This window comes from Parasteatoda tepidariorum, chromosome 8 (genome assembly GCF_982258835.1).
Source record: "Parasteatoda tepidariorum strain Cologne lab strain chromosome 8, Ptep-v5.0, whole genome shotgun sequence".
Taxonomy (NCBI): Eukaryota; Metazoa; Arthropoda; class Arachnida; order Araneae; family Theridiidae; genus Parasteatoda; species Parasteatoda tepidariorum.
In genome coordinates, this window is record NC_141762.1 from 57,963,521 (window position 1) to 57,991,482 (window position 27,962).

Consider the following 27,962-nt stretch of genomic DNA (forward strand, 5'->3'; position numbering starts at 1 on the left):
GCACAATTCAATGAACAAAATGAAGCTAAATGTACTAAAAAATACTAATTAGATTCTTAAGTAGGGAAATTTCGTTTAATTAATTCTACTTGGACTAACATGGGTTTGTGCAATCTTTATTGTCCGCAGGGGACCCTAAAAGATTTCATTTTCTAAAACTAGCGATCTGCAGACAAATTTATGATGACACATCTTTCTTTTATTCTAAAATTAAGACGAGGTTTCTAACAAAGACAGTCTCGGTTTCGAGTTCTATTGTTACTTTGATTCAATAAAAGGTTATTTAATATGCTGCAGCCGAAATTCGTAAGATATTTAGTTTCACTTTATTAAGGAATTGTTCTTTAAAAATGCATGCTTCACATCAAAAGTTACCGAAATTTTACGCTTAATAAATCATGAATGGCAAAGTTTTTAAATTTCGACTCGTAGGCGGACAGCCTTGGACAAAATGTTCGATAATATCCTTATTTAAGCCCCACTTTTGTTACATCGAACAAATGAATAGCTATTAACTTTAAATTTTTTAACATGTTTTTGAATTGATGGGGTTAACTAGCGTAATTTAAGAAATTTGAAATTATATTTTAGAATAATTGATGAGCAATTAAATACAACTTAATGATTCTAGAATTATATCTCTGACCAGCATAATTAAAAAAATAATTTTTATGCACATTGCTTTTTTTGAGAACGAGGATGCATATTTATCTAATTATGGAACAGCAATGCCCGCCTAAATCGATTGGAATAATATATGGAGTCTACATAGTCTTTTAGAATGTTATATAAGAATGCCTTTGTTCATTTTTTATATTTTTCTATCTTCTTCATTGTCAGCTGAAATAAATAACGTATCTTAGTCATAAGCTGTCATCTCAAATAAACAAAGCATCTTACTCATAAGCTATCAGCTGAAATAAACAACGTATCTTACTCATAAGCTGTCAACTGAAATAAATAACGTAACTTACTCATAAGCTATCGGCAGAAATAAACAAAGTATCTTACTCCTAAGCTGCCAGCTGAAATAAACGACGTATCTTACTCACAAGCTGTCAGCTGAAATAAACAACGTATTTTACTCAAAAGCTATCAGCTGAAATAAGCAACGTATCTTACTCATAAGCTGTCAACTGAAATAAATAACGTAACTTACTCATAAGCTATCGGCAGAAATAAACAAAGTATCTTACTCCTAAGCTGCCAGCTGAAATAAACGACGTATCTTACTCACAAGCTGTCAGCTGAAATAAACAACGTATTTTACTCAAAAGCTATCATCTGAAATAAGCAAGGTATCTTACTCATAAGCTGTCAGCAGAAGTGAACAACGTATGTTACTCATTAGCTGTCAGCTGAAATAAACAATGTATAAACGTGCAATATCGTAAACTTACCAATGATTTTATTTTTCAAAATTAATTCTATTTTATTATTCTTTTTTATTTTGCAAATTTAAAGGCAAAGGGAAATAAGTGTCTTGATTTCTCGTATACCCTCGAAACATTTTAGCTACAATCAAATAAAAACCAAACATTAAAAAATAAATTTTGATAGCTGAAGCGAGAATATGTTAGCTATTGTGTACTATGATGCAACAATCGAATAAATGATATTCTTCCCTTCAATCATTTTATAAAGATGACAACTTGATGTTCATCCTTTTTCTATGAAAAGGTTTTTCGAAATTTACAATAATAGTTTTTTTTTTATTTCATTTTATCGAAATGGGAAGAGGGGATTTTCAACCCCCCCCCCTTCATTCTTTGTCACGTTTTTTATCTTCTTTTTCTCTTCCTGAGGGATGGAAAAGCTGATTCTGCCAAAATCTTGATTAATATATTCAGAGAAGATATTCGCATGAATGAACTTCTTTCACTTATGATTTGTTCGATAAGGAAAACTAAAAGATTTTTAGTTTTCTAAAGTTTATTCTTACTGCCATTCTGCTACTTTTTATCAGAATAGAAAAGAAGAAGAAGAAGAAGAAGTTATAAAAACTGTGATAAAAATATTTATTTCAAAGCTACGTCAAGCGATGAAAAGAATTATTTGTTAATAGAAAAAGAATTTCTTTGTGCTATTTATAAAAATAGCTCCTAATATTTTCTTTACTGGCTATTTTAACGATAATGTAAGAATGTTGCTGTAAGAACAAAATGATCCATCAGCACTTAAAGTAATTGCAGTGTCCGAAATATTTGTCAACCCTTCTTATCAGAACAACAAATTTCGAATGTAAATTTTAATCAGGCAATGCATTAAGAACTGCTACTTTAAACAGTGTATTCTTTAAAAAAGAAAGACATGCTTTATCCCTTTGTTACTTAAAAAATAGTGGTAGCTAAAAATTATTGAACGTTTAGAAGCAAATAGTTTTACAGTTCTGGTGGTTTGTTACATTATTGAATTTAGTTTTACCTTTATTTTTGGAAGTGTTAATGTGTAATGAGTCGCAAGCCGCCTCTGGCTCTCAGATGTTCTTATACAGTACAGTTCAGTTCAGCATGCAATACCCTGTTAAATACCCCAAAAAATCTTAGATTTTTATTCGTTTTTCTCTACAACTACAAATGTCAACATTAAACTTGCACTGCCGGTGAATTTTGAGTAAAAACATTTTTATAACATTATTTCTCACTTACGGTCCAGCCTATCAGTGCTTACAGAATGTCGAAATTTGCATGAGTAAATAACAAAGAGTGATATTGAACGAAAAGATTATTTTTTTTTTTAATATTCACCATTATCAAGATTTTAACGACATCCATGCTGAGTTTTGTTGTTTCATAATTAATATTTATCATGGATAAGAGAAACCGTATCCATCAAAATATTTAAATAACACTAAAATCTATATTTCATACTGAAATATCGTCGTTGTTATATTTTAAACCAAATAGCTAAATGAATGAAATATTTCTTAATTTAGTCTCAAATGTGCCATCACTTTTGCTTATAAAGTCACTTTTTTAACTTTTACAAAAACATGAGTTTGACGGGTAAATGGTAAAATCAAATTTATTTAACCCAAGTTATTTGTAGAAGCATTAATTTGCACCCAGATTTAATATTTGAGAAAAGCTTTCACCAAAAGAGTTAAAAGTTAGCAACAGGTCTGCTACTCATCCAGAAAATCTATGAGTCTACTGATTGTGAAATATGTCTCTTTTACCTTTTATAAAGTAGAGCAAACAGTGTTACCTACTACTTACTAGCACTTATAGCCACTACTTAGCACGTTGAATGGCACGCTAATTTTACATGACTTGCCCGTCTGGCCGAATGGTAAATAACTACAAACTAAATTTGCAAATATTAGACAGATTTTGCTAGTTTTTAAAAAGGTTTAGCATGACATATCTGAAAAAAGTGTTGAATTATATAAGCCTACGAATCTATATTATATAAAACGCTAATACGTATGTATCAATAAAACCCATGATATTTCTTTTCTCGCTTTGGCAACAGTTTTCGTTTTTAACTGATAGGCTTCGGCGTGCAAGAGCACGTAGTGAGCATCATATGGCTAATCTATATTATATAAAACGCTAATACGTTTTAATTGATAGGCTTCGGCACGCAAGAGCACGTAGTGAGCATCATATGGCTAATCTATATTATATAAAACGCTAATACGTTTTAATTGATAGGCTTCGGCACGCAAGAGCACGTAGTGAGCATCATGTGTCTAATCGGGTGAATTCTCACCGAATTATCAAAAAAATTCTCACAAAATTATCTTCATCGAAGCCGATGCTTTACACCCGGCTTTCAGTACTATTTTATATTGTTTTACAGCACATGGTTTTAGCCCTCTGGTGGGAAAGACTTTAAAACAAAACTTACAACAGTTACTTTTCTCAACAACTGAAATTTAGAATAGTGTGATTAAGAAAAATATGTGAACTGTTTGCAATTTCAAATTAATATTGAAATGCACAGGTTTAGAATTTTCTACAGTGAAAAGTTTTCGGAACTTCAGTGTTCAAAAAAGTATACAAAAGCTAGACGTTAAGAACGTATCCAATGAGCGAGCAAAGCGAGCATCGGATTAGGAAGCAATCCGAAATGAACTGCGAAAGCAGTTCCGGGGGTTGGCGAGCGCCAGCGAGCAGGGGGCGAAGCCTCCTAGTTGTTTAGAAATAGCGGTGAATAAAAATCTACTAAATTGAATTTATTAAACCAAGAACCACAATTAATAAACTACCACTGAAAAATATTTACTCGCTCTCCGGAGCAAGTTGGCATCTCTGTGTACATAAATGAAACTATTCTTGTGTGTTACATATTGCATTAATTTCTTCAAACTATTTTAATAACGATAATAATCTATTAAAATTAAAAATTTACTCGAATATTGTGTTTCTAATGATCTTGGCTTCGCCGGTGACCGATGACCCCCATGGCATTCAACATGTTAACAGTTATATTACTCAACTTTGCTCGGTTTTAATCTTCTATTAAAGCACTGTATGCTTCCCTCTTTATTGGATCGAAGAAAAAATTTCCAGATTTGAAGGAGAGCTTAAGGAATTTATTTATAGCATTTAGATAGATTTTCATTGCTTTTTCTACTTTCAAAAAATTAAAAACCTAGTGGTTAAAGTTACCTGAACAACAGGGTAACTTTTCCCACTATACATTTTCTATTGACACTACACTAAAGTCACCTTTTTGGAAATCTTGAAAAAAATTGCCAATTTAACTATTTTTTACTATAAAGGCAAAGTATGCTTTTTTGTACACCATTTGCATTTCAACTACTACTATAATTTCCCTTTAACGTCGAAGTTTTAAGATGAATGGAAATAAGACTGCAAGTAGCCTCAGGTGACCACTTGAAAGGACAATATCAGAATCCTTCCTTTGTAGGGGGTAAAATGAGCAACAAAAAAAAAATTACGAACAGCAGGAAGAATTTTTTTTTATCGCTATTTATAATTAATACTTTTAATTATGTTTATACTATGAACTCGTTATAGTGTTACATTTTAAATTATAAAATTTTAATACATTATTATGAATATTAATAAGGAAAGAAACGCGTGCAGAATTACGTTGTTCCAATTAATTTTCAAAAAATCCTTGAGAAATCTGTCCTCTTCTTCGGTATGGAATTTTTTTTTCTATTTTAGGAAAAGACAATTTAAAATTTATTTTGTCTTTATTTTCTGGACTTATTAGTTTTACCATTTATTATTACTTTGTCACTTGTGATATCGTTTTTAATCTTTCAGGTGGAAAAGGGGATGCTTTCTACCGAGATAACATTTTACCAGTGGGCACTATTATATTTTCTTTGCTTCATCAATAAACCGGTAAGAATACTTCGTTTTTTTTATATTCTTACTGCATGTTTAATGTTACATAAAATTATGATTATTAAATAGAGAAATAATAATAAGTTTTATTTATTGCTCATAAGTTGCAAATACATGGAACCCATAAAATAAGTTAAAATCTCGAAAAAGACAGGGAAAAAAATTTATAAATTTTTTAAAGTTACTTACCAATTTGTTAGCTACCTTGGAATGGCTCGAAATCGGATATGCGCATGGTAATTACATTATACTGGATAATTCAAAGTTTCTAAGTAATAAGTTTGAATTTCAATTATAAAATTTTAATATTGACGATTTTAGAGAAATTAATTAAATTATTTTTAAAAAAGTTCATTAAAAAAGAGTATTTATTATACATTAGAAAATTTTTAGCCATGGATTCGCCCGAATTGGATTTGTGCACGGCAAAAATATAACTTTAGTTACAAAGAAATGTTTAATAAATTTATTAATAATTATAACATACAACTTACTCAATGTAAACGATACAACTTACTCAGTACTTATTCTACAATATAAGATGAAATAAAATGAGTTATTACCTCATAAAAGAACACTAAAAGTATCAGCACAGAAGAAGAAAACCAAAATCATTAACACGAAATAACAAACTAAATAATAAAGCACTACTTGAAGTAACAGCCTAACTATGAAAAAGGTTAATAATTAAAGTAGAAGCACTGACATACATGTTAGCATAGGGGGATATTACCATGCTATTCGGAATGCAACATCAATCATGCAATTTGGAATTTTATATCTTATACCCATAGATAGAATTAAAAATGTAATTTAAAAGGTCAATAAACGATAATCACAATATTAATGTATTGCATTCATTTAAATTACATTCATTACCTCGTCAATTACATTCGATCATCGAAGTATGTCATCAGACATACCCCGTCAACAATGCGTTAAAGACACGTTTCTTTTTCCTTTCTTTTTTCTTTTTTTAAGAAGGAAAAAAAATGGTAGCACAAGTGTTTTATCCTCAGAAATGTGACAGCTCTGTGTACCATAGCTAATTAATAAAATAAATACTTGTATTCCTATCTGAAGACAAAGTATGGCACTTCTTGGAAGCTATAAAATTGCAGGTAGAAATGTTTACATATAGTATAGTAACAATTTATATATAAAAGCATATATGTTATATATATGCTTTTATATATAAATTGTTCACGTAAGTGATTTTCATATATCGACGCATTTTTATTTCTATTCATTAACAGGATAAATAATCCAATTTCAAATAATTGTCCTCTATTTTTCAAGAGCATTTAAGACTTCAGAAATTCGTCAAATGATTCAATATTTGTTTCGAATAGTATTTAAGCTATTGATTGCACTGTAAGTTTATGGAAAGGAAAATGCATTTTCGTCCTACGCAAACTTCGAGAGGTTGGATTGTCATGAGTCTCTACATTTATTTCTGTTGCCTTTTTGACAGTTTGATAAGTGAACACGGAACTGTAGATTATGTTATGCTTGTTACTTAAAAACCAAGGCGTTATTTAAATGCCAACTTAACATATAGTTTTCTACCCTGGTTATCTCATAGTTGAAATCGCAATTATAACTCCTTTATTCTAACTGACATTTAATGTTTGATAAATGCCATTTGTTGCATGTTGTTATCCTGATTAACCATGCTTGAGGCATATAAGGTCTCATGTACATTTGTTTAATACCTTATTTGAAATTCTTTATCCTTTTATTTTAATCTATTTATCATTTATTTCAATCTATTTATTATTTTATTCTAATCTATTTATTATTTATTTCAATCTATTTATTATTTATTTCAATCTATTTATTAGTTATTTCAATATATTTATTATTTATTTCAGTCTATTTATTATTTATTTATACCAATGAATTTCAATTAATTCTTTAGTTCAGAATTTTAATTAAATACATTTTCCATGCTTTTTTTTCATTATTTTGTATTAATTTGAGTCAAAATAAATGAAATATATTATATATAGCATTTTAATAATTTATGGTTATGAAATACGGCATGAAACACCGGTGCCTTTTTCTGCGCTAAAGGTAAAATCTTCCAAACACGGCTCACTTCCAGACGAAAAACAATTTTCAAATTTCAGAATTCAAAAATTTTTTCATTTGCATTTTTTAAGAACTAAAATTTTTAAGATCTTAACCATTGAAATTTCTTTAATTTATGAAATCAATTATTGATAAAATTTTGAATATGACTGGAAAAAAAATTTCAAACTGTTTTTTTTGGATTTTATATTTTAGTACAAACATAATTCCGATCATCTAATAGATTTTTTTCAGCTAGACTAGTTTTTTTTAATAATTAAAAATCTGGCGGAGGGTTGAACTTCATCAATTGGGTATCTAAAAATACCCCATCTTCATGCTACTGGTCTTGCCCTAACTGTTGTTGTGCTTTTGTGGATTACTGTGCCTTAATTGTCGGGCTTCGGTGCATTCGTAGATGATATATATGATAGTTTCAGCGCGATAAAGCATCGGCACACTTTAACTGCAATGCCAGGAATCACTTGAATGCGACTTATCAATACCTGTGGATTGGTCAAGTTGGGTCTGTTCTTTGGCTGCTACGGTGCTCCCTGTGAGTCCAGCTGTGATGTATGTCTTTCCAAATACTTTAAATTTTAATTTTAATTTTGGTCAGACATTTTGTGATCAACCTGTCAAATGCAAGTTTTAATTTTTCTTATGTTGAGATATAATAAATCTCTGTCACTAACATTCTTAATTCGTTTTATCGACTTTTATTTGTATTAGAATTTCTAATCGTTGGTTATTTCTCACTTGTAAAAGACATTTAAACCCTAGATTTACAATAAAGTTAACTTAAATATTTTAGAACTGAACAAAAAGTTTAAAATTTAGTTAAAAATTATTTTAAAAATTAATTAAAAATTATTTTAAAAATTAATTAAAAATTATTTTAAAAATTAATTTATTATTAATTTATAAAAATTAATTTAAACTTTAAATTTTGACAATAAGTGGTCACACAGCCTTTTATAGAAAAATTACAAAGTGGTAGGCTATTTAATTTAACACGTTTCCCCAAATGATTACTATTGCTGTCTAAATTTTGAGCAATAAGTAGGCAAATGACGTCTATAGACTCAAACTGAAACCTCTTTTAGCGAATCAACACTTCTTGTCAAAGGCTAATTCCTGTTCCTCAATGTCAGATTCAATGGAAAAATTTATCTTAATTAATTAGCTCAAGACTCCTTGGAAATTATCGAATTTATAATATATAACGTAAGCATTTTCATAACCGGTAGACACCCAGGTGGTAGAAATTTTGTTTAATGAAAAAAGGAACATCATTAATACGAAGTGTACTAAAGTATCATTTGGGCGAAGTAAACTACTTAAATCATTCAAAAATACATCAAAAAATAGATGTAACATTCTAGATAACATATCAAATGATTTAGAAAGAAAAAAAACGTCGTGATGAGCAAATGACGGTTATAGCGGCAGAGAGTTTTATTGGAAATGAAGTAATTTTCACTTCCAAACATACGATTGACTTTCAATTTTATATGACAGACGTAAGCAATTGAAGAAATAATGTCATAATGTGCACGTCAACTTTAAAATGTGTTTAACTAACAAACAAAATTTAAATATTTTAATTTAATTTGAAGATAGCAAAATTTTTAATTTTTAGATTTCACTTTATTTTGAAAATAACACCGTTTGCAGTTTTAATACTAAATAGCATTATTTAAATTACTAATATACCGTGGTACTAAAATCCTTTGCCCTCCGATGTCGCCTCTGAGGTGACGTCAGCAGTCACCACTCTAAAATTAAAATGTTTGAATTATTCAGTTCTTATACTAGTGCAAACAACAAAGTACTTTGAGGGAAAAGGGTTGAAATATTTCGTTTCATCGAAAAGTAAGCAAAAAATATCTTAAGCATCCCACTAATCTTTTATTTTCAATAAGACGCAGCAGCGACTGTAAATATTTTTATTATTCTGCATTTTAAAGATACATGGGTTGGACAAAAATATGGAAACACTATGTAAATAATCTTTCTTCCAGCAGCAAATGTTTTTGAAGATTTTACATGGCAAAACACAATTTAAAAGATTATATGCTTGAAGCTTTTAGAGATTGTGTCATTTGGTAAATTCGGATCGATCAAAATAACTTTCTCCTCGTTTTAATACCGGTAATTTCGAAATCATTCTATAAAATTGCAGTTTTTAAAGTGAAATGATTTTTTTTAAATTATAGTGGCATTAAATGTGGAAACAAACTTTTAACTTCCTATTTTAGCAGAGTCAAATTTTGCGCGAGTAAAAAGGACCCCATTTCTGAAAGCTTCAAACGTGATCTTTCGAATTGTGTCAACAATTTTGCCATGCAAACTCTTCCAACTCTTTCAGAAATTTAACTCAAAAAATTTATTTTCTTAATGATGCTAGTCCTTAGTGAATGCCAAAAGCAGTTCTGGAATGAAATTTCAGTATGAGAGGCATAGATCTGCGTCTAAGATATGGTCAACGTGGACACATTGGTCAGAATGTAGTCGCACCTGTGGTGGAGGAGTTAGAATGCGATCAAGACATTGTCGCATAAGGTAATACTTATAAAATTTCATTTCACAATGGTAATACAAATCCTACTAAGTACTGTTACGTGTTTTTTAATTATCTTTCTTTGTAAATCATGTAAATTTTAAAAAATACTGATTAATTATTAATTAGATTCTATCCGGTGGATCCTACACTAACAATAATAAGATGAGAAATCAAAGATTTTTTAAAATATAAAACGGAATTTTTTTTCCGTGCAAAACCAAATTCTGTCCTAGTCCACGTTCACATATAACCACCACATCAACAACCATCCTTCTGAACTATTGGATTTGAGATGGTGCGTAATAAATTAATAAGAGTGATGGTTACGGTTTAGGCATTTGTGGGCACTGTAAATCCCAAGAATTAAATTCAGACTTAAATATTAAATTGAGCCAAAAGGGGATCGACAAAATTAATTGAAAAGTAATTGCAAAAAATTTTAACTTTGAAGCTTTTCACATCCAACATACAGTTGGGTTTGTTGTTAGAGATTCTTTTAAGTTTGATGATTTGAGAGAGAAATAATAATACCTCTGAGAACCTTCACACTAATGCAACTGAAATAGTTATGTAGACTAAATATCTCAAATTTGAAGTCTTTGCGTTTATCGTATACAGGGGTTATAGGTTCGTGGCCCAATACTATGCAAATCTAAAAAGTTTACCGCAATATCATCATCATTAGTTTTAATAAGAGTTGTTGTAGTTCATTTACGTCGCACTAGAGTTGCACAATGGGCTACTGGGGACTGTCTGGGAAACAATCCTGAGGATGATCCTAAGAGATACCATCACAATTTTGATCCTCTACAGAGGGGATGGCACCCCCGCTTCGGTAGCCCGATGACCTGCACGCGAAGTTTAATAAGATTTAAACGATTTGGATAAATTGAATGATGTAAACTTTGAAACTCAAGAAAGTTAATGCAGAAAATATCATCAATATAACTGCAAAATATAAAATTGTGATTTATCCTGTAATACAGTTGTTTTTCATAGTAAATTGAAAATAGGTTAGCCATAGTTGAACTAATATTGGCTCCCACGGAAATACCATTAATCTCTAGAAGTAAAAAAAAGTCATTATTAATGTAGTTGTTGTATAGACAAAATTTTAAAAAGAGCTAGAAGTTTATCAATACAAAATTTAATTTGTGCATAAGCAAATTGAACTAAATTAGAAATTGTTGATAATAAAAGTTCGAGAGACAAGGAGGTAAAAAGATTAACAAAATCAAAGATGCTTTTAGAAGCGCTGCTATTACAAGATTTTAGTTTTTCAATCACCTCGCCACTGTTTTGTATTTTTCAAAACCATCATGGATAGTTCCCTGATTTAAGAACACTAACTAATTCTTTTAGTTGAAATTCCAGTAGGATTGCAAGCTCTGCGAATAAAACGAAAGGTAACTGGATTTTTGTGAAATCTGCCTTGGTGTTTTAAGTTGCATGTATTTATACATTGTCACAAACTTTTTTTAAAAAATTGAGTTGATATTATCTTTAATACATCTATAAGTGCAAGTGCTACTAATTTTATTAATTATAATATTGGCATAAAATGAATTGAAACAGATAGAGTAATTTTTAGCTGCTTTATCCACAGTGATAAATACAAAATAGTGTCTTTACCTTTAGAAAAAAATAATATCTTTTTTAGTGAGAGGTGTGAAAGTTAAATAATTTAAAAGGGTATTAAGTGATAATTAAAGCAGTGGTAATAATAGTTTAATTTTATATTCTACTGGCACAGAGAAAATTTAAAACTCAGTTTCAAAAGGCGCAAAGCAATATCTTTTTGTAAAAAATCTAAAGCATATTTAAAATTAACATATATGTTGACTCTAAATTTTGCACCATGCAAAAGTTTCTCAAATTGGTTTCTTTAATAAAGTTCATATAATCAGTAATTATATGATTTTAAAGCTGATCAAAGTAGATCGAATCTTTATACTCACTGCATTTGCAATCCATGTCAGTATAACTATTGCAGTCAGTTGCAACCTCTTTGTAATTAACCACATACTTGGAAAAAGGAGGTTTATATTTGAAAACAAATTTAACATTTAAATATTTAACCTTTGCACTATAAGTTATTTCAACAGTCAAAAAAATGGACGAAACCACTAACATTTTGAAAGAGTTTTTACAAACTTACCTAATAATACCCGGAGATATCTTAATGAAGTGGTAACTAAACATTAAGATGAAAAAAATTTCACAATTAGAATGGTGGGTAATTTACAGGCGACAGTGGTGACTGACAGTTACCTCTCGAGTGCAAAGGGTTAATAGGAAATAAATCGTTAAAAGGTATGTATTATTGTTGTTCATTGCTGATGAGTTATAACTATATTTTTATTATTTATATCTTGTTGTTATTATACTAATATATATATATATATATTACCGACAAAGTATGAAATAAACGTACCGATGAGGTTATTATGTGAATGATGTGCATGTTACGGTGTATGAGCGAAACCGGTGGTTGTTGACTTTCACCGATGAATGTTGACAGTCACATAGTCGCTTTAGTGAATGTCCGAAATATTTATTACATCCGATTTGATATTTAATTTATTATAGGATACAATTGCTTTTATTCGATATTTTAATGCTTGCTGACGATAGATTAGAAGAAACATCAGTGTTTGGAGTATCGGGCAAATGTATATCGGGCAATGGCACTTGACCTTAAAAAAAATCAGTGTAGGGTATACCGGGCAATGGCACTTGACCTTAAAAAAAACATCAGTGTAGGATATACCGGGCAAATGTATACCGGGCAGTGGCACTTAACCTTAAAAAAACATCATTGTAAGGTATACCGTTCAAATGTATACCGGGCAATGGCACTTGACCTTAAAAAAAACATCAGTGTAAGGTATACCGGGCAATGCCACTTGGCCCTAAATAAAAAAAAAAGTGTAAGGTATACCGGGCAATGGCGCTTAACTAGACCTAGTATACATTTCGGACATTTACCGAAGTCATACTAGTTTTAGTTATGTGCCATTGCCCGGTATACCCTATACTGATGTTTTTTTAGGGTCAAGTGCCACTGCCCGGTATTGATTTGCCCGGTATACCCTACACTGATGCTTCTTCTAATCTATCGTCAGTAAGTATTAAAATATCGAATAAATGTAAAAGTACCGATTTCGGGCATTCACAGTAATATGCATTTCTCAAAAATAAAAATGTTATTCTGAAAAAATACTGAGAGTGCCATTGAAAAACCTTTATTCAAAATGTGGGAAGAAAATTAAATAGTTATGTAAAACAAAATTTAAGTCTTTCTTATTAAGGGAAACAAAATTTTCATATAAAAAATATGAAATTAACCTACTTGTTGCAACATGGCAGGCTTGAATGACATTTTGATTTACATTTCATTAAATTTTTCCATGCAAATTTCATTAAATTCCTCCATTTCCATGTAGCACAGTAAAAAAATAATTTTTGTTATTACTCAAAAATCACGAGCCACACGTTAAAAGTCACGAACCTTGCCAAGTGATATTTGAAACGAATCGGAGATATATTTTATACTTTGCCGGTAATATATATATATATATATATATATATATATATATATATATATATATATATATATATATATATATATATATATATATATATATATATATATATATATATATATATATATATATATATATATATATATATATGTATATATATATATATATACACCGAAGAGCCATTACATTATGACCACCCTCCATCTACAACATTGGGCTCGCCCAGGTTTTCATGGTTTTTCGCCCAGGAACAATGTTTTCATGGGGTACATTAGGACCCATAATCCTCAAACATAGAACAATCCCTGACGTCTGTAAGCTACTCGAACACAGTTGCAGACCAGGTTCGCCCATTCATGACAACAGTTTTCCTCCGGGAGATGGTGTTTACCAACAGGATAATGCACCATGTCATAAGGGTCGAATCGTCGAGGAACATTCCAGTGACTTTCAAGCCATGTCTTGACCCTCAAATTCACCTGACCTTGATCCAATAGAGCATTTGTGATTCTACTTGGAGAACCAATTTCGTGCTGCCACGCTACCCCCTCGCAATGTGAGGGAATTGCAGGAGCTCTTGGTACCAGATACCTCAAACTACCTATCAGCACCTTGTGGAATCAATGCCACGGCGGGTGCTGGCAGTTTTGAGGGCTAAAGGTGGTCCTACATGTTATTAACAGTGTGGTCATAATGTAATGGCTCTTCGACGTATATATATATATATATATATATATATATATATATATATATATATATATATATATATATATATATATATATATATATATATATATATATATATATATATATATATATATATATATATATATATATATATATATATATATATATATATATATATATATATATATATATATATATGCGGCAGTAAAAAACTGGGAATAACAACGCATACGGACAAAAATTTATTCAAATGAGGCAATCAAAAATATCGGCACTATTAAAAATCCCATCATCTGAGACTCAGCACAGAGGATGGTACTTGTTATGATGTTATAATACTACAACATTTGTCTGTCTCTATTAACTACATTATTTGTGTCCCCCTGTGTTATTGTGATTTAACTGTCCAAAAAATTAAATAAAGTTTATTATTTATTTAGTTATTATAATAAAGTTTATTGATTTTTTTTTTTTAAATAGATTATTTTCCAAATAAGCATGTTTCCGTCTTATTTTCAGAGTGAATGGATACTCAGTATCAAATGACTCATGCCTAGGAGAAAATGTCGAACACGAACTTTGTTCTACTAGCGTAAGTGGCAAATTGATTTTCAAAAAAAATTAAATAATTTAAAGAGCGAAATTACTTAAAGAAATTTTTAAAAAAAAATTAATGCGCATTAAACAAATAGTTTTATATTAGCGGCTGTAATCAAATTAATTTTTTATTTTTTCATTATGAAATAAAGTCAGTGTTGTATGATCATTAATAATTTTAGTCAATATGGCTTTTTAAATACATTATTACACTTCTTTTTATTTACACTGAAATAGTTCTTTAACAACTAAATTCGAAATTAAGCTCGTTTTTATCTTTGACATACGGCAAGAAATTAATATTTGCTTTATGACCTTATTATAGGCTTTTTGTGGAAGATTTTACCAATTGTACTAGATTAACACCCGAAATATATATTTTATCCTAGAAAATATATACTTTAGCATCCAAAATATATATATTTAACATTTAATGTTTAGTCTAATAAACTTTATTTAAAATGATTATCGCCACCATCACATATAAATAATCTAAATAGATGTATGAAATACCTGATAACCATATCATTTTTTAAGAACAGCCAAAATGTAAACAATTCTTGCTATTTTTGTTCCACTATAACTGCATAAAATCTTCCACGTAAACCGCAAAAACTGCTCTATTATACATATGAATAAAAATCCGCAAGAAATTTCATGAATCCAATAAAAATAAAATTATTTTTACTGAAATCAGCCAAGTGACAAAGATGGAATATTTTTGACTTGTGTGCAAGTCTCGACTTGTTTCTGCGTCTTATATGATGATTGATGGCCAACAAATAACCCAGCTTTAAACAGAGTTGACAAAATATGCTGAAGCTAGTTTCCTTTCTCATGCCATAGTCTAGAATTCAACTCAATTCCGTAGAATTAGTTATTTATCTCTAGAAATTAATGTGAGATACATGATTATATACAGATAGATGATAAAATACTGCGAGCACTTCTATACTAATTCTATTTAAACTATCTCTCTGTTAGCAGCAAATCTTTTGGAACTTTTTGCATGGCAAAACTGTTGGCAAAATTTGAAAGATCATGCTTGAAGCATTTAGAAACTTAGAAATGCCAACTTGCTCCGGACTGGACTGCAGATAAATATTTTTTAACTGTAATGTTTTAATGCATGATTTTTGGTTAGTAAATTCTATTTCCATGGTTTTCTCACCACTATTTCTAAATAATTCAAAGGCTTATCTGAAACGCCACATAATAAGAGCATACTGTGTTGAGCCTTTTAAGAATTAGCAAAATTACCCGAAAATCAGCGAGTTTTAGTGTATAGTTCTTTACCGTTCTTTAGAAGAATCCGGAGGCGTGCAACTACTTTAAAAACTTTGATTTTGAGCTCATGAAAGATAATATAAAATATAGTCCGGCAACAGCCTTTTTCCTATCCGATGGGGTACTGTCCCGAAAATTTTGTAAATAGTTGTAAACACTTATATATAATTTTTCACTCGATATTCACCAATATATTTTTGCGCATTTATTATAATTGTTTTTCCTATTTCTCTGAGGCTATGTGACTACTATGCACCTGCAAAGCTCGGGGGTAATACCTCGGGGGGAGGCGAGGCAGTCTGCCGGAAAACCTCTTCTCTCTCTTAAATTTGTTTGTTTAATCTCGCTACTTTATTTTAATTTTCTCTCAGTAAATGTTACTGAACCCCAACTTTCACCATTCAATTGCGCTTCGGCGATTTATTATACATTCCCACTCAGATGAATTAGATAGAGCCCCTGGCGGGGCTGATGCTAAGATATAGCTACCACATATGAGTATGAGTAAGGGAATATTAATGAGAAGAAAAAATGCAATGCTTCTTTATATGAATATTAGCAGCATTTTATAAAGTTTTCTTAAAGACCGTACAAACCCTGTAATGCAAATAATTGTAAATTGCTTTTTTAGACCTGCTCACCAATTGACAAAGACTTTTTGGAGTATCAATGCTCGTTACAAAATGGCCTTGTTATTGCGGGAAAAAGAGTTAGCGATTGGCTCCCTTACAAATATGGTAAGTTATTAAACAATGTATAGGGTTTTCAAGGTTTAGGACACTATGGTAAAACCTATGATAAAAACCGCGTTTTTTACCATCCCCTCCTGAACTCTCAGAATCTATCCAGAACACTTTTTTCAAATTTTTAAAACCACTCTTTACGTAGATAAATCTTGAAAAAATGCAATTTAAATCATGCAAAAAATTTGCGACATTTTCAATATGTAACAAAATTAACAACTTAATAAAACTTTTTTCTGAATGTGGATCCGTATCTTTTTAAATATATTTAATTCTGACCTTATGATCCATGAGTTGAAATTATGTTCATTATACATATCTACATATTGTAACATGCTTTCCTGGCATTTTTTGAAGTTTTCTACGTTTTTCCATACAAATACGTCAATATTTTCGTTACGTACGTAACGATACGAAATACGTTGTCGCCTTCTAACAATTAATATTGAAAAAAAAATATTATAGAAAAATGCTGACCTTATGATGAATGAATTGAAATCATGTTTATTATACATATCCACATATTTTATTATGTCAAGGATTACGTTACGTACTTAACGATACGTGAACGATACGAAATACGTCTAAGATTTCAAACATTTAATATTGATGAAAAAAGTATTACTGAAAAATTCTCACCTGAGAATAAATGAGTTGAAATCATGTTCATTATGCATATCCACATGTTTTCCTCACATTTATTGAAGTTTCCTACATTTTTCTATACAAATACGTCAAGGATTACGTTACGTACGTAACGATTCGTGAACGATACGAAATACGTCTAAGATTTTTATTAGATGATTTCTTCTATTATATTTCTTCTATTATATAGATGATTTCTAATAGAAGATTTCTTCTCGTTTAGTATTGATGAAAAAAACATTATTGAAAAATTCTGACTTTTAATATGAATGAGTTGAAATCATGTTCATTATGCATATCCTGCATATTGTTATATGCATATTATGCATATTGTATTATGCATATTGTAACAAGTTATCCTGACATTTATTGAAATGACCTATATTTTAGGAGTAAATTCTTGTCAACTTCAGTGCTGGTCGAAAGTAAATTTCATCATTCACAGTTTTGGCAAAGTCATGGACGGGACAAAATGTTCATACATGAATACAGAAGAAGAAGAAGCAATATGTATCAACGGTAGGTGCTCGGTATGTAATCCATTTTTAGGAAAGCATCAACTACTTACATCAACTTCATGTGTTTTATATAATCAACTATAGCGGTTCATTTTTCATAAAAAAATAAAAAGTGGTATCTTGAATGTTACATATTTAGAAGGAGTAAAATATTCATAACTACGACGACTTAGCAGTTACATACAACATATACAATCAAACTCGCTTATAACGAGGATAAAAGGACCCTTAAATTTGCTGGTTACAATAGGGATCTCGTAAGAAACGGGTCCTTGAATATAATCATAAAAACCCTTAAAACTTATTAAATTTGAAATATAGTACTTACTAATTTTTTTTTTATGTCTATGTAATGCAAAAGAAGTTAATATGTTTTGAAACTGCTTTATTGTTTCCTTGCTGTGTTATTATTCTTCGGATAAGACCCGGAACATCGTCATCATTAAAAAGGAATTCGTCGAACGAAAAAACATCGAAAAGGAGCTTTTGAGGAAAGAATTAGCTTCCTTAGAGATGTGTAATTAAGTTGAAATTTTATAAATCGTAAAAATATCACTTGCTAAAATTGGAGTTTGCTCTTTAAAAACAAGCAATCCTCTAATGGACATAGCATTGTACCAACCAAGTATTTCTAATTTCTTCGTTAAATCCGGGTTCTCGTTAAACCAGGGTTTTGTTATAAGCAAGTGAGATTGTATATTTACATGTAAAATCTCCAAAATCTGTTTTTCAGAAAATAAAGTGAAAACTAAAAATATGAAGCTTTTTTTGTTTTTAATTACACTAGGGAAAAAAAAATTTTTTGTATTTATACAAATACTTGATCTTGCCTGATTAGGGTTGTGTTGATTTCAAATCTGCAATCGATTTCTCTCTCCTTTCTTTAAACTGTCATTTTTACTCTTATTTTTGTCAAGATGTAAAAGTTTAGAAAGGTTATATATAACAGGGGGATGTGTAAATATTGAATCAAACTTCTAGGGGAGTTAGGGCACATCATCATGATTAAAAATGCAGAGGAACCAATGCGCAAAAATGTTTTACGCCGCTAGGGGTGCTTCCCTATTGTGAACTACTTCTTCGTGTGCTTCTAAACAGGTCATTATAGGAAAGCGCCCCTAGCAGCGTAAGACATTTCTGCACATGGGGTTCTATGCAATTTTAATGTGGAAGACGCTCCCTAACTCTCCAAGAAGTTTGACAGATTTGAAATCAGCGATTCGAAAGTACTTCATCTGTTTAAAAAAATCTTATGCAACAAAAAACAAAACCAAAAAATAAAAAAATGTTCTCCAGTGTTATCCACCCATGACCACCAATTTCTTTTAGTACAGTACCTTGCACCCTTATATGTTGCAACTGTTAATAAATCACCTATCCCCATATTGAGGGATAACTTAACCTCAAGATTTTTGTAATATGCATTGAAGGCCAGTCCTGTGAGCTTGTCTGATAAATAGAACAATCAGATTATAATACAGGGTGTCTACCTGAGACGAAAATTTGCGCTGCCTTTATTCCGAATTCGACGATTTTTGATGCAGCTAAATTGAAAGATATAATACTTCAAGTAGGTAATCTTTTTTCTTAAAAAAAATATCAAATAGATATTCATTTTTGAAAAGTAGCAATGAAAAGAACTACTAAAAGATTTTTGCTTGAGTTTCTCGTCAATGGTAGACACCTTGCAATACTATTTTTACCATTAGATCACATTTTTTTCTGAATATTTGACACCTCTGCAAAACAATTAAAATTCGATTTTAAAATAGACTAAAAAATTTTATTGAGAGACTTGGTGCAAGAATTAGGTGGTAAGTTCGAAAAAAAATTTGTGATTTACTACGAAACAAGAGCAACAACCAGAACAAGAGCCAGACACATGTGTGACATCAGCTTTCTATATGATAAATAGTGGAAAAAAACTGCATTTCAACCTAGCATCTTGATTCCATTTCGTTTTCCCCTACAATTTGTAAATCGGCACTACCCTGGTTCTAGCCTCGAGGCCCTCAATTATTCTAACATTTTCTAGAATATTCTATACATAATGCATTGTTGACCGGTAAGATATGCTAAATTTTAAGAATTTACATTTTTTTCTCAATTGCTCTAAGGATAGACGAATTCAGCTACCGGCTCGCACAAACAGTAACGTTAAATATTCTCAGAGTAGACGGATTTTCGGTCAAAATGCCCTTGCCGTCGCGGTCTAACAGTGAGAGATTTTCCTCTTTATGTAACGAAAATGTGGATCAGTTCTATCATAAAGTCTTCCACAAAAGCCAATTTGTCTAATGCCTGTGGCAAAAATAGCCTTGTCTTTTGGGTTAGGTTCTAAGATTATAAGACTACTGAGTTGAATATTAATAGCTGTAAACTCAGAAATGTGTCTGCTGTTCAACTTCGGTTATAAAGTAAATCAAATATTATAAAATATATTTTGACTAGTAAATATGCCTATATACATATTATAAAATTTAGTTGATTATAATAGCATCACATACATGCATTTGACTTAGATTTGAATATTTTAAAATAGAGAAGAAACCGCAAGTTTTACATCCAACAGGCAACTTCTTCCGTTTTGTAGGGAAACTTTTTTGAATGGAAGGCAAAATTTGTGTCTTGATGTTTGATTCTTGGAGATAGTAAATTTTTTAAGTACTTTTGATTACCACGTAAATGCAAATATACATGTAAAATGCTACTTTGATCCAGTTATCTCGTAGAGAGGCTTTTTCAAGTATTTACAAAAGTAACCAAAAGTCAGCAGAATTTAGATTATAGGTCTCTTTTACTCAATAAAATCTTTTGAAATGAACGAATCATTTTGTTTCCCTGAAAATATAAGAATTTTTATTACATTTCATGTGGGTAACGGATTTTAAAAACCATTATTAAAGTCAAGTTTGTTTGTTTTTTTCAGCTTGTCGACTGTTCTGGAAAAATTGGTTCATTTAAGCAGAAGGATAAGTGTGGAATATGTGATGGAAATAATTCAACTTGTGTCAAATTTCAGAATACATTTTGGAAACGACCTAGAAACAGGGAATACTATTCTAATAAAGGTACATTTAAAATAATAATATCAGGTTTGCCGGAAAATTCTGTAAAAAAGTGGTAGGGCATTTACCCTTATATACATATATCAGATGATCCTGGGTTTCAAAAGCGGTAAGGCATTTGCCCTTAAATGTATATATCCGATGATCCTGTTTCAAAAACTCAGAAGCCTGACCAACTATCCTTTCTGGAGAAATTATGACATAAATAGACCTAGAAATCTGAAAACCCAAGACGGCTTCATCCAGAGTTGATAGTTCTCTTTAACTTCATCACAAGGCTTCTATACTACCTCTGCCAATGTGTCGCTGGAACTTGGCCAAAGAATACCTGAGGAGGCCTTTTCATTTCAATTCCAACCTTCAGTAAGGATAGGTTCGAAAAGGGACGAAATATATTGCACCTCCAAAACCCGTTTCACTGTCTCCCCTACATTTTTTGTGGGGGTGCGTGTGTTAAGTAACCCGAAACTAATCACTGTCACAGAAGGGGAATTGCAACCTGCGGGGGTCAACTAGCTTTCAAAAGATATCAGAAGAAACTCACTCTTCATCTTATATTATGCTTTTTCTCTTTCTAAGATAAACTTAAAAAATATTTTTTTTAACTCTAAAACGACTTTATTTATTTTCAAAATAGTTTTATCATTTTATTTAACATGCACTTTTTCTAATTATATCTTGAATTGTTTATTATTTTGATTTGATTCTTAACAAATAAACACCGGGGTTATTTGTTATTTGTCACAAACAAATTGAAACATCAAAATTGAAAATTATTCGATTTAATTATCACAAAATTTTAAATCATATTAAGACAGATCTAAATTCCGATTATATCACTTAACTTATTCAAATAATTTAGCTCGGATACATTTAAAACTTCACCCACAAACTCATATTCATCATTTTTACTTACATTATTTCTACTCAGTTATAGTTACTTTAAAAACTTATCGCCAAAGATATTATTTAACAATAATACAAAAGAAATTCCTTATTGATCTAAAGCAGTTATTTAGTATAAATTTATTAAACTGCACATTTTGAAAGCGCAGTTTTATATGAAGTTTATTTTAAAGGAATAAAGGAAAACATAACTTATTAAAAAGCGAAAATATTTTATTTATCAGCTTTTGCTTGTTAAAAGGTATTTATATTTTATCAAATAATTTTTATCAAGTAATATCTTGTGATTACTTTAATAAAGGAACTTCATTTTTAATTTTAGGCCTTTAACTTAAAATTATTATAACCCTAATAACAAAGAATGATGGTAAAAGTGGGTAATGAACGCATTTTATTTGTAAATGTCGTAAATAAAAGGACAAATAAATAACTTACAAAAGTATAACTTATTTCTAAGAAATTCCTTAAAAACTATCTTTGATAAGCTTTATAATTTTCTAAACGTAGAAGTAATATTATAAGAAAATTGATGTAACTCTTTCATTTCAGTTTTGAGGATTCATAAAAAATACCATCATTTCTGTCGTAAAAATAAATTATAACATTTTCGACTAATAAGCTGAAGTGACAGTTTAAATTTATTTTTCTAATAGATCATTTCGATGGATCATTAAAAACAACAAAATAAAACAATTCTATGTTATTTTACATTTTAGTACATAGATTTGTGAGACTGCTCACTGTAATTAATATAAAGATTTATCAAAATAATCGAAATTAATTTATAAAAAAGTACGATAACGAAATTTTTGAAAGAAAAGGCATTTATTGGTTTTCATTAAAACTTACAACATAACAACAGATTGAGACAAGTTTACTTTACAAAATTTTATTAAATACAAAAATACAGAAAATTATGGTTATCTGGGAGATATATTCATATAGATGGCATGCTGGCTAACCCTGGGAAGTTTTCGTGTTTTTCCTCTTTATGTAATGCTAATGACGGTTAGTTTTCTTATATTTTAATTAACTATAATTACACTAATTAAAGTTTGCAGTATAGAAATTTCTACTAAAACTCTTCTCCATGAATGGCAAAAGAGGGTCAAGGAAGAGAAATTAAAATAACACATTGATTACATACTTTGTTCTAGCAAAAAATTATGAATAAAAGTTACATTATACACTTTTAATATGAATTCGAAAAATTTCTCATTATTAAATACATAAGATATTGCATAATTACTACTCTTAATATATATTTTTAGAATATTGCGAAAAAAAGTTTTAAAAAGTGTATTAATTAGGAATTACCGATTAGGGAATATTAGGAATCAGGTACTAAGGAATCAGGTCTGAAAACATCAAAACCAGTTTGACTGTCTGAAGTAACAAAGAGTAACTTAACTCTAAGTATTACAGCTTATTTTTATTTTTTAATTTTTCGTAATGAAATTTCGTGGTGTTTATAATAATCACATTTCTCATTCTTTTTATTTCATCTGGCAATCAAACTGGTTTCAATATTTTCAATGTTGCGTTCCTAAGCATCGATTCATTATACCGTTTGTATTTTTCTCTCGTGAATATTAATTATGACCACTAATGTTCTTTTACTTCCCTTTTTTTTTTAAAGAATTTTAAAATACATGCGTGTATTTTCATATTTTTCTTCATTTGCTGATTAAAATGAAAATTTCATAATACTTTAGTGTTCTTGTGTATTTACATTAAAGCCCTAAAAACAGGGTTAAGTGCTTGCTCATGTTTGGATGATGCGTGGTCTTGTGTACTAGCTATTTTTTTTTTCCTTACCGTGAAAAAACATACTATCCCAGCTATTGGAGTAATTAAAACTATTTACGGAATGAAAAAATTGGAACCTTTTAAATTTCTTTAATGTAAATGTTTTTTCAAACCTACAAATGAGTGTACGATATATTTTTTTTAAAGAAAAGGAAAACGGCGGTTTGTGATGCTTTATAGCATATTGGAAGATCTTTACGTCATTTATTCGATTTTAATTAATCTCACTTTATTCAGCAGCTAATTTTTTTTAATTCTGAAACATCTTTAAAAAACAAGAAACAAAGTTTAAAAAAAGGGGAATAATGTATTTAAAAAATAAATTCCATTCTCAAAATGAATAAACACAAGAAAATTATTACTACTAAATAAATAAAATGTATATAGAATGAACGAATTATCAGCAAATATAATTTTCATAATAAATTACAAGCTTATAACTAAAGAGAAAGCTATCGGTTTTTAAAGCGTTCCCCATATCACTTCTTCAGAAGGACAGAGAGAGAGAAAAAGATTTTCAAAAGGGGGCAAGACCTCCCACCGAGAAGATTAGTGAACTTGGGGGTGGAAGTTGCCTTCCTCCCTTACTCAAAGGTAGAAAGTGACTTGTGTTTCAAAGGCAATATTACAAAAAGTAATAAAGATAAAAAAAATTAACCTACATTTTCGTGGATAGGAAAGATTGAAAAAATTATTAGTATTTTTTTTTAATTGATCACTCCGATTCTTGAACAAGAAAAATCGATTCAAAGTATGACAAGCCCGCCATAGACTTTACATGTTAAAAGCAGAATTGAGGAGTCTGCTTGGTGCAACACTTTTCTCCCGGCAACCACGATTCATGACCCTGATTTTCTGCTCTTTTGAGCGCGCCCCGTGTTCTTTGTTCGCCAAGCGCTGGAATATGCCCCCCCTCGATCTAAATATAAAAATAGTGAAAAAGGACATATTTCTGAACAAATGAAAGCTATTACCATGGAAACTATGTACGATCGATTTCCAAGAAGAGATAGGTTACATTTGTTTCCAGATAGCTCCATGCTAAATACGTAAGACGGTGGTGGAGCTAGATATCTTGCAAGATTTTTAACTTTTATCTCTGAGATCATTTACTACTGCCTTTGATGGCTATTACTACAGCAGAGTTCAACAGTTATAGCTACGAAGATCTGGCTTTGACAGGACGGTAATTTTTTTTCTGATTCCAAGTCAGCATTACAGACTTTATCGCAAAATAGAATCAAGTGGTGATTTCTTTTTGTTACCTACCACTTTAACTTTAATAACGCACTGTTTATTTGTTGTTAACATACACAGAGACTCCAATTATTTGAGGCTATTACAATTTTTTTAAATGGTAGTAAAGTGAAGCAAATGTTTTTGAAACAAACAGAAAAAATTTATTAAAACAGTAGCATTTGCCTATCTGACTTTTTATAGAAAAATGATTTTCCTTAAAAAAAAATAATAAATAAATGCACGACGAGTTTCACTCGTTAAATTGGGTTAAACTGAACAAGGGCTTACATTTATAATTAGTATATAAGCCTGCATATATATGTGCAACAATAAATTTCACATCTATACTCATGCAGGCTTCTGTGATCATTACAAAGACGGCTTACAGCCCTCGTCAAGACATGAAGAATAGATGGCACAAATTAGATAAAGATACTAAATATATTCACCCATGGTTAGGGTGGAATTCGAACTTCTACTAGGACGGAATTCGAACAGCTACTTCAACTATAATTCCTCACATATACTTGGGATTAATCCAAATAGTTTGTTACTTTTATCAACAGCATAATTTTATTGCCAAGAAAGAAAATCGACTAAAACTGGATTATATAGTCACCTCGTGACCTAATAAGTAAACTTCATTATTGTAATCATTCCATTACTTCAGTCACCGGGTAGAAACACCGTGTGATACACATATTTTATATTTTCAGATTATCATTATGAATATGATGAAATATTTCGTATACCAACTGGAGCAACAAATATTCTTGTGCAAGAAGCAAGCAAAACGAACTTCTTGGGTAAGGAGAAAATTCAATTCTTGCATTATTTAATTTTCTAATTAGAATACTTATGTTATCTATTTGTTGAAAGAAAAAGAAATGGTAAAAAAAGTCAAATAGAATAACCTAAAATTCAAACTCTTAAGATTTCATTTCTAAAAACTTTGTTTACCATTTTTCAAAATGTACTGTTTTGCTTTATAATATATTCCAAAACATTTACAGTTAAGAGAAAAGCTGTTTCTTTAAAGTTAGCTTTAAATATGTATCAATTTTGTCAGCAGCAGGAAAATCATGAAGTAACTTAATCACATATATTAGGTGGGTCGGAAAGTAATATCGTTTCGGTGCATTTGATATTTGTTATCAAGATTTTATTTTTAATCAATAATGTATTTACCCTCGTTAGCAACAACCTTTCAATGCCGTATCGAAAATTAATCGAAAAAAATGAATCGGTTTTTAAGACTAACGAATATTTAATAAGCCGAAACGACATTACTTTCCACAATTCACCTAATATTAATTTTAAATCTCCACTTTTGTCCTGATTCAACAGGTCAAATACCATCCCTGTTCTACGTAAAATGGCGTAGATTCAAGCATATGTAGATTAAATGGATTTTTTTCTTACTTTTTTAATTACCACTAAAGCTCCTGAAACGGCATTATTCCTTAAATTCAGAGAGAAGTATGCATATTAATAATATCAACATATTAACAGTTTCTTGCTTTTAAACAAATGCAAATACTAAAACACTTTACTACTACTAAAACACTTCAAAATGCAAATACTAAAACACTTCAACTTTGCTGAAATTTTAAAAGAAATAATGTTTCAAAACTACTCTAGCACAATTGATGGAGAATAAGTTAAGCGTGATATCGAGTTTTTTTTTGCTAGTTAATCCAAAATTTCTTATTTTATTTATGATTAAATAAAATTAATTGACAATGATTCTAACCATCATTGCATTGTAAACTTAAACAAATATATTACAACTGATGATTGAAGCAGGAAAAAATTTGTCAAACCTTATCCTTTATTTCGTTACCACTTTCAATATTGAGGGGAGATAACACTTTCTAGTCAGATTCTTTGCAGGGTGCTACAAAATAACGTCGACGAAATGAAAGAACACACAATGAGGATGAATAAAATATCACATTGGATCGCTAGAGCAATATGGAACTGCTAAATGAAAATGCATATGTGATATGATATGCACAAGAACAATAAACAAAAACCATGCTAATAACTTCAATGTTTCTATACATGTCACACACTTGTGTACCAATAGTACTACTACAAGAGATGTTCAAACTTTGGGCGAGATGTCTTGAGACTCGAATTAATAGACGCTACAAGGAAAGCTAACATACAAGATATGTCTTCTCTAACATGCAAGATATATCTCGAAAATATCCTGCTGCCGCAACAATTCAGCATCTGCTGTAGTAGTCATTAAAGTGTAACATGTGTTGAAATACAACAACAATAAAACACTGTTGTATGATTTTCTTTTTATTGTTGTATAATACGCATAATATTGAACTCCCTCTAGCGATTTCTGATAGCATTCATTGTTGTTTGCAAAGCAGTACAATAAAAAAAATGCGTACAAAAATTTATTAATATGCTTTATTTTAGAGAAAAAAACAAAATTTTAATATTGAAAATAAAAAAGAGGTTTCGATAATTCACCATTTACAGAATTATTTTCTCAAAAAAAAACTGTGTTGTTTTTCTCATTTTAAGAAATCATTCTTCGGTACATATCATTTCTGCTCCTCAAGATACTTTTGAATCAAAAAACTTTCTACCACACCACAACTAGTTAGTTGAACAAAAATTTATAAATTTGGTGTAATACTCAAGTATTTCATAACCCCTACCATCAATCTACGTTTTTAGAATCCTTGCCAAAAATGAAATAAAATAATAAGCATATAAGGGTTTACAAATTTATATAGAGGGGCAAAAACGTTATCAAAATCGAACGAATCACTAATGAGGAAGGATGAGTTTAAAACATAAAAATCAGGTTGATAACCATACCAATAATAACTTGAAGGAGCTTCTGATCACTTTCAGCTTTCTTTTAGCTATCTTCGTCGATCAAACAGGTTCGTATGCTTTTAATCTCGCCATCTTCAAAAGTAG

General features: G+C 30.1%; 1 protein-coding gene across 1 annotated transcript in view; it reads left to right on the forward strand.

The window, feature by feature from the left end:
* The window catches only part of LOC107450815 (ADAMTS-like protein 5), a 68,946-nt gene that overhangs the window by 32,594 nt on the left and 8,390 nt on the right, over positions 1 to 27,962 (forward strand). Inside the window, exons 2-8 of the mRNA XM_043043204.3 lie at positions 5,244 to 5,324; positions 9,811 to 9,965; positions 14,718 to 14,790; positions 16,714 to 16,819; positions 17,861 to 18,000; positions 20,918 to 21,059; positions 25,727 to 25,816. Coding sequence (XP_042899138.3) covers positions 5,256 to 5,324; positions 9,811 to 9,965; positions 14,718 to 14,790; positions 16,714 to 16,819; positions 17,861 to 18,000; positions 20,918 to 21,059; positions 25,727 to 25,816 — 775 coding nt within the window. The 5' untranslated portion in view covers positions 5,244 to 5,255. The remainder of the gene's footprint in view (positions 1 to 5,243; positions 5,325 to 9,810; positions 9,966 to 14,717; positions 14,791 to 16,713; positions 16,820 to 17,860; positions 18,001 to 20,917; positions 21,060 to 25,726; positions 25,817 to 27,962) is intronic.